This window comes from Moschus berezovskii, chromosome 11, assembly GCF_049115385.1.
Source record: "Moschus berezovskii isolate FMDL1 chromosome 11, NW_MosBer_1.0, whole genome shotgun sequence".
In the NCBI taxonomy this organism is placed as follows: Eukaryota; Metazoa; Chordata; class Mammalia; order Artiodactyla; family Moschidae; genus Moschus; species Moschus berezovskii.
In genome coordinates this window covers 23,778,944-23,791,029 of record NC_142470.1, presented here as the reverse complement: position 1 = coordinate 23,791,029, position 12,086 = coordinate 23,778,944, and the positions used below count along the sequence as shown (strand labels likewise).

At 40.7% G+C, this 12,086-nt stretch overlaps 1 protein-coding gene across 1 annotated transcript in view; it reads left to right on the top strand.

The window, feature by feature from the left end:
• Nucleotides 1-12,086, top strand: part of NBAS (NBAS subunit of NRZ tethering complex) — a 339,714-nt gene that overhangs the window by 288,234 nt on the left and 39,394 nt on the right. The window contains exon 48 of the mRNA XM_055400475.2: nt 3,462-3,657. Within this exon, the coding sequence (XP_055256450.2) occupies nt 3,462-3,657 (196 nt within the window). The remainder of the gene's footprint in view (nt 1-3,461; nt 3,658-12,086) is intronic.

Genomic DNA, 12,086 nt, shown 5'->3' with positions numbered 1-12,086 from the left:
GCTCAGAGACCCTCTGTCATTCCCATTCCACACCAGTAAGACCAGAGTCCTCAGTAATCATCGCTGCCACTAACTGAACTTCTTAGTTATGTGACAGATAATATATTTTCTGCTTTATTATTTCATTTTGTGTATTTAATTCTCTACCCCTCCGCTGAGTAAAGGGTTGTTACCCATCTGCAATTTACAAATAAGAAACTGAGGCTCAGCACCATGAAGCAACTTCTTGGTCAGCATAGCATTGTTGGGAAGCAGTCATTTTGGACACTGAGTCTGGGCTGATGCCTGCAAAGCCTGTCCTTTCAAAGTATGAAGCTGCACCACCTTTTCAGCCTGTGTGTGAGCTCTGGTTATCCAGGTCAGGAGACCTGTCTTCCCTCTGCTCTCTCCTCTGATTTACCCCCAGACATCTGTGCTTTTATCGCTCCCTGAACATGCTGTCTCCTTTGAAATCTTTGTCTGCTTTTTTTCCTTGCTGTTCTCATTACCTGAATTATGTTTCCCCCCTTTTCCATTCATGTACCTTCCATTTGTCCTTTATGGTCCTGTTCAGAGGCCATGTCCTCTGGGACGCCTTCCCTGATTCTACCCACTTTTCTTCCCAAAAAGTTGTTCCAATTTAAATTAGTAATTTGTAGAATAGTCATTTGTGACATCTTTCTGTTTCCTTGTATTATTAGTTCTTTTAAGGGCCAGATCATACAGTTTTTCGTCCCTGAACATCAGGTACTTTGATGATGCTGATAATAAAATGATGATGATTATTTGGATAATGGTTATTGTTCATTAAATCACTCCTTTGTGTTACATACAGTGCTGGGTGCTTCGTCTGCATTGTCTTGATTTCACAGACTCCAAGAGAAACACTTTCGGGATCTTTGTCTACTTTACTATAAAGTGGGAATGAGGACAGTCATAATTTTTTACTGAGAGTTGTTAGGAAAGGATGGAGCCAGGATTCACAGGTCTGTCAGATTCCAAAATGATACTCTTTTCCACCACACAGTGCTGTCTGCTTTGCACATAGCAGACAATCAGGAAATACCGGTGGCATTCTTTTGCACCCCCAGCTTTGCCATTTCTGGTACATGTTAAGAAGGACACTCAAAAGCAAAACTAGCAAATATCTCTGTAAATGTAGGAAATGCTTAAGCCAGTTTGTCCATGGCATTTTGTAATGTGTTTTAGTCCAATATACAAATAACCAACTTTGTTTTTTAGCTTAAATTGCCATAAAATTGTGTTGACAGGTATATTATAGAATGCACACTGAGAGAAATATTCAATGGTATTATAGTATTTTATTCTTCTCAGAAGTTTTAAAAAAATTTCCTCTGGTCTTGTGAGTTCATGGAATTTGAAGCTTGGTATAGATGATTTATTGCTGGAAGCCTCATAAGGTTTTGGTTATAAAAAAAAAATCTATATAATTCATTGCTTTTCCATGGATCTCTAGGGCCTTGTGGGAGTGAGGCTTCTATGTGAGCAACCTCTCAAGAGTCATCAATAGTAATTCATCGACATCATCATCAAATAAATTGTTTTCCTGAGATGGTCCATTTGGGGATTATAAGCAAAGAACTTCTAGTACTGGATAGAAAGTTGTTCACATGTCCCCACCTTCTCTGAATCCTTTTAAACTTACTAGTTTTTTAATAACCATACATTTATATTTTATCTTTAGGGTAGTATAAAATTTGATGCTCTCCCACTCCAGTTTTCTTGCCTGGAGAATCCGAGGGACGGGGGAGCCCGGTGGGCTGACGTCTATGGGGTTGCACAGAGTCGGACACGACTGAAGTGACTTAGCAGCAGCAGCAACCCGTTATTGGGGCTTCCCTCATAGCTCAGTCGGTCAAGAATCTGCCTGCAATGCAGGAGACCTGGGTTTTATTCCTGGGTCAGGAAGAGCCCCTGCAGAAGGAAATGGCAACCCACTCCAGTATTCTTGCCTGGAGAATCCTATAGACAGAGGAGCCTAGCAGACTACGGTCCATTGGGTCGCAAGAGTCAGACATGACTTGGTGACTAAGCCACCACTAACCCCTTATTGAAACACAGAAAAATGTAGAAAAGAACATAGACTTTGGAGTCATATTGTACCAGTACAGATGTCTGTGGGCATATGCTGTCTCTTCCATGAAGCCTGCTTCCTTATCTGTGAAAATGAAACTTACATGTACAACATGAGGGCTATAGTTAACAATATCGTGTATATTTGAAAGTTACTAAAAGAGTCAATCTTAAAAGTTACCATCTTAAGGAAAAAAGTTATATCTATATCAAGTTATGAATGTTAACTGAGATTATTGTACTTATTTTGCAGTATATACACATATGAAATCATTCTGCACTACACCTTAAACTAATACGTTATATATAGTATATATGTCAATTATATCAATACAACTGGAAAAATTTTAAATAAAATAGTATTTATAATATTTACTTTGCATAATTACTGTCAACTAGTAATATTTAATATAAAATTACTGAATGATACCCAGCACTGTCAGTATCATTAGGAGAAATAGGTCATACTTCTTTTCCTTTGAATTCAAGGTTTTAACTAGTTGGTGGGATAAGCCATCCGTGAAAATTGTATTACGAGAGTTATTTTGTTTGCCAGGACTAAAATAAAGATACTTCAATCAAAAAAATTTTTTGTCCAAAGACTCTGGCTAGCACCCTTCCATGTGAACTATTATCAGTTGAGACAGTTATCACTCTAAAGCAGTGCTCTAATGAAAACTGTTTAGGGAATCCTTAATTCCCCCCACTGAATTAGTTGTCAATTCACTTCAAACAAAAAGAAAGTCTTTTAAGTCTTGGGTCCTGGATGGGCACTGGGCATACTTCTATACAGAATTTTACAATAAGCTGTACTTCTTAATGCTTCCCTGATAAGTCAGTTGGTAAAGAATCTGCCTGCAACACAGGAGACCCCGGTTCTATTTCTGGGTTGGGAAGATCTGCTGGAGAAGGGATAGGTTACCCACTCCGGCATTCTTGGGCTTCCCTTGTGGCTCAGCTGGTAAAGAATCCCCCTACAATGTGGGAGACCTGGATTTGATCCCTGGGTTGGGAAGAAAGGAAAGGCTACCCACTCCAGTATTCTGACCTGGAGAAATCCATGGACTGTATAGGCCATGGGGTCACAAAGAGTTGGACACAACTGAGCTTTGCTTAAGAAATGAAGCATCTAAGAACATATTATTTTTTCTCTGCTCCATGTAACTCATTTTAATATGATACTGTTTAAAAATCACATGCATTTTACGTCGTTTTTAAATACCTAATATGGTTTGCTTTAAGCTATTTCAAACCTACATTTTTCCTCTCAGCAGGAAAAAAAAAAAAAAGAAACCCAATAAAGTGTCTAGATCTGTCACCCACATTTGATTACTGGAATTAGAAACCACTGAGTCTTTTTCTTTTTCAATGTAACCCTTGTTTTGCAGAGACGAGCTGGTGTCCTCCGAGGACCTGCTGGAGTGGCTGCGGCCTTTTTGTGCCAACGACGCCTGGCCTGTGCGGCCCCGCATTCACGTGCTGCAGATTCTGGGACAGTCGTTTCACCTGACTGAGGAGGATGGCAAGCTCCTCGTGTTCTTTAGAACGGAGGCCATCCTCAAAGCCACCTGGCCCCAGAGACAGGTGAGGGTGCATCTGATAGTCATGTCCTGATTCCTTTAAACCCCCTTCAAGTGAATAATCAGCTTGTTAATGTAGTGTTCCCATTATGTTCACTAGTACAGCTCTGTAGCAGTTAACTGTGTGCAACACAGTTTGTTTTTACTTTTCCATATGTTTGAATATACAGAGTATATGATGCCTCAGTCACCTGACATGTATATATAATTTTTCTCTTCATAGGATACAGTCAGGGTTTTTCACAGTATCAGTTAATTAGGTCAGCTCACCCTTTCCTTGGAGAGATACAGATCTAAGTGGTAATGCAGTGTGCAGTTTAGCTCATTCATTTTGTCATGCTCTGGCCAGGCACTCAAATGCCCTCTCTTCTATATGTAGACAGACACAATGTAGCAGAGACATAAGAACTTGGTTTCTTCATTTCATCCTTCGAGGTTCACTCAGGCTATCACCTCTCTGGATCCTTCCCTGACCCTTTCAAACTTAATTGAACTTTGAACTCCACACATTTGATCTATTATTATTATTATTATTACTTCTGCTACTTAAAGTTTTGTCTTCCCAATACCTGAAAACTGAGAAACCCTGGAGGATATACTTAGCATTTTTCAAAGCCCTCTAAGAATGCTGTGCACACATTCAGAGCTTAAATGCATGTTGACTAAGTGAAAATGCTAATTCCTAACTCAAAGAAATACAGTGGCTGTTGAATTTTGGCTTAGATTCTAAACTGATGCATCCTGAAGATATTGGATCTAAGAGTCAGCACTTAATCAAGTGCTTTAGCTTGCAGACTATAGGCCAATAAAAGTTAGAAAGTAAGACTTGCTTTCTAATCTGCAAAAGAGCTTCCTGGAAGTCTGACTCCAACCCAATTTACCTTCTCATTTTAAAACTTTGCCTTGTAATTTCTGTTAGTATCCTTATTACTTAACTTAAAGAACAATGAACCTCCTTTAAAAAAAAAAAAACAAATATTTAAAATATCTCAAGACTCATCTCAGGACATCTCCTGAATTACCTTCGATATTCTTATTTCCCTCTGTGAGAGAAATAGGTAAATACTATCTATTCTTCAGAGTTAGAGAATTTGAGATTCAAAAAAGATGGATTTATTGAATATTCTCTAATCCTGCCACATTGCTAAAACAGTATATTAAAGCCACTAATATCTGAATGATACTCTGAAGCATCATGACCTTATCAAATTATTTAGTCTTAACATTTTTCTTTGAATTGCATTAAGAGACCACTAAAGCTGAAACTCCAATACTTTGGCCACCTCATGCGACGAGTTGACTCACTGGAAAAGACTCTGATGCTGGGAGGGATTAGGGGTGGGAGGAGATGGGGACGACAGAGAATGAGATGGCTGGATGGCATCACCAGCTCGATGGACATGAGTTTGAGTGAACTTGGGGAGTTGGTGATGGACAGGGAGGGCTGGCGTGCTGTGATTCATGGGGTCGCAAAGAGTCGGACACAACTGAGTGAACTGAACTGAACAGGCTTTCTCAAGAGCAGTCTGTGAACAGAAGTGCACTGGGCTGTGACAGACACTCCAGGCGCCTGGCACAGTGGACGTTAGAAGGGTGTGTGTTTTCAGCAGACCCGAAGGTTCTCGTAGCATTCCTGAGGTTAAGCAACAAACTAGGTCACGTTACTTTCTCCAAGTGGAACCTTAGGTTCCTTCTCATCCTGAAATGAATGCTCTTACTTTTATGCATTTTTCTGACAGACCCTCCATTTTTCAAGTTCTCGCCCCTTTTCAATTTTCTCTCCCTTGATGGCTGGAGCCTGGCAGGACTGTGAAGCCTGTTTCTCTTTAGCCTCACTTCATGTTACATCAGATCCATGCACCAGAAATATTATGAAACAGCGTGGAAACCAGCAAAGGGGGAAAATACCCATTTCATCTATCATGTTGAAACATTAGAACATGCACTCTTGTATTTGGCTCTAAACACTTCAGAAGTCATATAAGTATACCCACTGCTTTTATGTTTTCCTCGATGTTCCAGTTACATTCATAGAACAAGTTGCAACTTTTATATGACTTGTGCCTCCCTCTACCATTGTTTACAATCTCAGAGAAGATTCTTACACTATGAGCCTTGGCTGCGGTATGTGAAATGGAGCCTTGAACCAGAGGAGACAGAGGATGCCTTGCTCACCTCTGTCATTTCTTTGACATGTGTTATACTGTTGTTTTCATCCCCATGTCTCAAACACCTAGAAGACCCCAAACTGTTGTTTGTACGGGCTCTCGTTTTCTTAATTTCTCCCTATCTCTGTCTCCATTCTCAAAGGCAATATTAAGGAGAGAGATGGGTTCTTACAGAGCAAAGATAAGAACAGATAATGACACTGCAATGTTCAATTACCAGAAAATGTGGGGCTGCTACCTTCACCGTGGCTGGTAATCCTCTTAGGAAGACTTTGCATACATCAAAGAGGGGCTTAATATTTAATTATCCTCGAGGTGCCCAAAGGAGTGGCCCCACAAATCAACGTGTTGCCAGGAAACCAGCCAGCTCCTGCAAAATTCAACACACAGTCGGTGCAGTCTGCTACCTCACTGGTTCTCAGAGAGACAGCGATTTCTACTTTTCTAATGATTAGTTAACAGAATTAAAAATTCAGAGGCCCTCAATTTTCAACAGCATGAGAGGCCTTCCTTTCCACCCCAGAAATGTGCCCCAGCGTGAGGGCAACAGGGAGGCAGAAGGAGGGGAGGGAGAAGCTTAAGGAGGGGAGGGAGAAGCTTAACAAGGGGAGGGGGAGAAAGGACTGTTTTCATTCACTTGGCACAATTTGTCTGAGTTTTTCAGGTTTTGTAATTTTCTAGTTAACTGGTGCATGAAAAATATGGGTCAAAATACTGATGTTTCCTTAAAAAAATTCCATATCCCATCACCTCAATTTTTTTTCTGGTTTTATGTAAAAATAAAACATTCACCTAAAAAAAGAACATTGTAAAATTTCAGTCTGAATTCGTGGTTATAAGTGATCAACAGAAAAATGAGTTTAAGACAGTTTTCAACCTTATTACAAATTCATGTATACATGGAAGGACATCGTAGTCCCTCTGGTCAGAGGCCAACTTGGTGACATTTGCCGAAACATAAACAAAATACTCATTTTTTTGTCAGAGCTCAGACAAAGATCAATAGGAAGGAAGAGTTATGTGTGCAAAGGTTTATTTAGTTCCGTACAAAAGATTTACTGTTACCTTAAGTGTGTTCAAAGCTAGGACGCATTGTCATAAATAATTCTCTTAATCAAACATAGGATATTATTTGATATTAAAAAATGTGTTTGTATAAATGTATCTCTAAGAGGCGTGAAATCATAATCCTAGAACTAGAAGACATGTTTGAAAGCACCCTTGTTCAAGAGTCATATTTTATAGAGAAGGATGTCCAGAAATGAAGTCACGTCCTCAGATTTTAGCATAAATGTCATCATTTCCAAAATGACTGCATCCGGTCACAACCTATTTTATGAGAATTTTTTTCTCTTATCACTTACCACTATCTGCTAGCTTCCTCTTGCTTATCTATTATGTGATGTCTTTTTTCTTCCATTAGAATACAAATTCCGTGAGAACAGGGAAGCTACAGACAGTAAATATTTGTTGAATTAATGAATATTAAATCTTAAAAACCTTGTCCAAAGTCACCTTTGAAGTGTCAAGGCCGGGAATCCTGACATTCAGTCCAATGTTCTTGCCATGAATGATGATTACACCATGCTGCTGCACCCTTATATGCAAACAAAATGATCTGCTTGAAATAATGGAAATGTTTTCCTTGCAGAGTGGCCTGGTGCGTTTAGATTGAAACTATTTTGTATTAATTTGCCATATTTTACTGCCAGTGATTTCTGATCAGCCAGTTGCTTCTCATGTGGAAGCAAACAAATCGTAAGCATGTTTGTCCAGATATGAGTGAGAGATTGATGTGCCCGTTTCCCTAAAAATGACTAAAGTTGAGCAAGCATCGTATTACTGGGTTCTGCAGATGTTTGGAGACCTTGAGAAGGTCCCTCCTTACGATTAATGGGTTCTTCCTCTTAATTTCACCCTCTGGTCACTGGCATCCTTGGGGAAGAAGAAGGGATTGTGGAATGTCTCCTAAAGTGCACGTCACTGCATCTCAGCTTTAAAACGACCTTGCAAAGTAGTTACCATTTGCTCTGGTCTAGATGAAATCACGTGACTTAGAAGATGAGGTCACATGACCTACCCAGCTTGTGAGCAGTAGATCCTTGTGACCCAGAAGCCTGTGTACTACTCTTCTTCCTATTTGCCAGGGGTATACATTGAGCAGTAACATTTGTGTTGTGTTTTGTTGTTTCTGTGTTGTCCCTTTCTCTTCCTACCATCACTCTGTGTGGGTAGAATGTGATTAGGTGTGAAGTTTGGTTCAGAGAACAGAAAGCATTGCTTCATCTTTTTAGCGTTTTTCACTCTCAGGACACCGCATTGTGTATGTTAACTGCTGCTAGCTAAAATTCTGAAAAATGCCACGACTACTAACTATTGTTTGAACTGAACATCATGTGAAATATTCATCGGAGAGTCTCCAGACATAGACTGTGCACCATTCCCTGTGCTATGGCCTGGAGATAGAGAGACAAAGCAAGTAGTATGAAAAGCATTGAGGCTTTTCACCGTGTAGACCTGCTTTCCAGTCCCAGCTTCTGTGGCCTTGGAACAGTTACTGACCCTCTTACAACCTCAGTTTCCTTGTGTGTAAAATGGGAATAATAGATAAATGCTGTGAGAGTTAAATGAATCATTCATGCAAAGCTCCTACTCCAGTCAGGGTTAGATAGACCCTGTTGGTGTGAGGGCTCCAATCCGGTGGAGAACGTAGATTTGTAAACAAAGCTAATACCCTAAGTGCTGTGATAGAAGTCTGCGCAGTGCGTGGGGCTCGGAAAGGGCAGGTCGCTGTCCTGTCTGGGGGTAGGAAGACTGCTCTAAGGAGAGGATTCTTGACCTGAACTCAGCACAGCTGGGTGTATGTTCTGGAGGCAAGAGGGGCATACTCAGTGACTGCTTGGGTACAGAGATGAGACACGAGCCCAGTGCCCCTCCAATTTCTGCTGAAGTTACCAGGGAGGAAATGATGCTTTGTAATTAGCTGGGAATTTGATCTCTGATGCCTCTGCCTTTTCTAAAACCTGCTTGAACATCTGGAAGTTCACGGTTCACATATTGCTGAAGCCTGGCTTGGAGAATTTTGAGCATGACTTTACTAGCGTGTGAGATGAGTGGAACTGTGCAGTAGTTTGAGCATTCTTTGGCATTCCCTTTCTTTGGGATTGGAATGAAGACTGACCTTTTCCAGTCCTGTGGCCACTGCTGAGTTTTGCTGGCATATTGAGTGCAGCACTTTCACAGCATCATCTTTCAAGATTTGAAATAGCTCAACTGGAATTCCATCACCTCCACTAGCTTTGTTTGTAGTGATGCTTTCTAAGGCCCACTTGACTTCACATTCCAAGATGTCTGGCTCTAGGACAGTGATCATGTTATCGTGACTATATTGGTCGTGAAGATCTTTTTTGTACAGTTCTGTGTATTCTTGCTACCTCTTCTTAATATCTTCTGCTTCTGTTAGGTCCATACCACTTCTGTCCTTTATCGAGCCCTTCTTTGCATGAAATGTTCCCTTGGAATCTCTATTTTCTTGAAGAGATCTCTTGTTTTTCCTATTCTGTTGTTTTCTTCTATTTCTCTGCATTGATCAAATCGCCAACATCCGCTGGATCATGGAGAAAGCAAGAGAGTTCCAGAAAAACATCTATTTCTGCTTCATTGACTATGCCAAAGCCTTTGACTGTGTGGATCACAATAAACTGTGGAACATTCTGAAAGAGATGGGATTATCAGACCACCTGACCTGCCTCTTGAGAAACCTGTATGCAGGTCAGGAAGCAATAGTTAGAACTGTACATGGAACAACAGACTAGTTCCAAATAGGAAAAGGAGTACGTCAAGGCTATATATTGTCACCTTGCTTATTTAACTTATATGCAGGGTACATCATGAGGAACGCTGGGCTGGAAGAAGCACAAGCTGGAATCAAGATTGCCAGGAGAAATATCAATAACCTCAGATATGCAGATGTCACTACCCTTATGGCAGAAAGTGAAGAGGAACTCAAAGGCCTCTTGAGGAAAGTGAAAGAGGAGAGTGAAAAAGTTGGCTTAAAGCTCAACATTCACAAAACTAAGATCATGGCATCTGGTCCCATCACTTCATGGGAAATAGATGGAAAAACAGTGGAAACAGTGTCAGACTTTATTTTTTTGGGCTCCAAAATCACTGCAGATGCTGATTGCAGCCATGAAATTAAAAGACGCTTACTCCTTGGAAGGAAAGTTATGACCAATCTTGATAGTATATTAAAAAGCAGAGACATTACTTTGCCAACAAAGGTCCGTCTAGTCAAGGCTATGGTTTTTCCCGTGGTCATGTATGGATGTGAGAGTTGGACTGTGAAGAAGGCTGATCGCTGAAGAATTGATGCTTTTGAACTGTGGTGTTGGAGAAGACTCTTGAGAGTCCATTGTACTGCAAGGAAATCCAACCAGTCCATTCTAAAGGAGATCAATCCTGGGTGTTCATTGGAAGGACTGATGCTGAAGCTGAAACTGCAATACTTTGGCCACCTCATGCGACGAGTTGACTCACTGGAAAAGACTCTGATGCTGGGAAAGGTTGGGGGCGGGAGGAGACGGGGACGACAGAGAATGAGATGGCTGGATGGCCTCACCGACTCTGTGGACATGAGTTAGAGTGAACTCTGGGAGTTGGTGATGGAGAGGGAGGCCTGGCGTGCTGTGATTCATGGGGTCGTGGAGAGTCGGACATGACTGAGCGCCTGAACTGAACTGAATTAGCTGGGAAACACAGGAGAAATCCTGTGGATTATGAAGAATTTATGGAGAAAGACCCCAAGCTCAGGGCTATGTCAGTAGTATGTTTCAATTCTCAACAGCACTTTCTTTTCTGGGATGGGGGTGAGACAGGGTGTCCTGTTTATCCTGTCACACAGGCAGACTGTCCTCATAGCCTCATGTGGATCTGAGTTCACCAGCAGCCACCTCCTGGGAAGTAGATTTGAGTTTAGTAGTCACAACTGGATGGGATGGCCTTGATTCCATCTCAGGGCAGCCTTCTCCTGGGGTCAGCTCAGGTCCCAGTTGGCCTAATTTGTAGTGAGATAGTTTATAGCCAAGTGTCCTTTGCTTAGAGGCGTGATGACCTGAGTGGTCGTGCTCCTAATGGGTTTCGCAGCTGTTGTCTCTTCATCCTTCCAGTGGGTTAGAAGGAAAAGTGGAGGGAAAAGGCAGGAAAATACAAGTGTTTGAATATTGGAGGGTGGTAGGGATATGAGGTCGCCGGACATAACTTCTGTTATTTTCATTGACTTACTGAAAAAATTATGTAAAATTTACAAAAAATTTTACGTACTTTTCATGCAGCTTCACCAAATATTACCATCTCAGATGACCACAGCTAACACTGACGTAATACCTTGTCTAATTTGCACATCATTCAGATTTTGTCAGCCGTCCCACTGATGTGTTTTTCTGGTCCACATCCCATGCAGGTCACACATTGCACTTAATGCCATGTCTCCTTAGTATCCTGAACTCTAAAACAGTTTCTCATTCTTTCTTTCCCCCTTTTATGACCTTGACATTTTTAAAAACACTGGACAGTTATTTTGTAAAAGGTCACTAAATTTGACTTTGCCTGAGTTTTGTTCATGTATTCACGTTGTGCATTTTTGGTGAGAATACTGCAGAAGTGACGCTGGATCCTTCCCAGTTCATTATCTTAGGAGATACACGGTACTTATGTGTTCTTTTACCAGTATTGTTCATTTGCATCCCTTGATTGAGGTGGTGTCAGCCACGTTTCTTCTCTGTGAAATTACCTTTTTCCCTTTGGGATTAATAAATGTCTTGTGGTGTGGTACTTTGAGATTGTGTAAACACTTTCTCATCACATTTTCACCAGTTAATTTTAGCACACATTGATGATTATTGCCTGAGTTAATGATCACTGTGGTATTCCCCAAATGGTATTTTTTTTATCATTTGTTCTCCCCTTATATTATTTATTCATTTATTTATTTATATCACTACAAGCTTAAGGATTCTCATTTTGTTCTATGGTTGTAATCTATTACTAACACTGTTTTTATTTTTTGCTCCAGTTATCTCAGATTTAGCCACTGGGAACCTTTCAAGTTTTCTCCTGGATCATTTTAACTTGTGCCCATCCCATCACTTTTTGAACACAGATGTTCAAAACCCTCTTACACTTTGCCTACTCACATCCAGATTCAATCATTGACTTTTTTTTTTTTTTTAAATAAAGAATGGTATTTAGAAGCCAAGACTTGGGT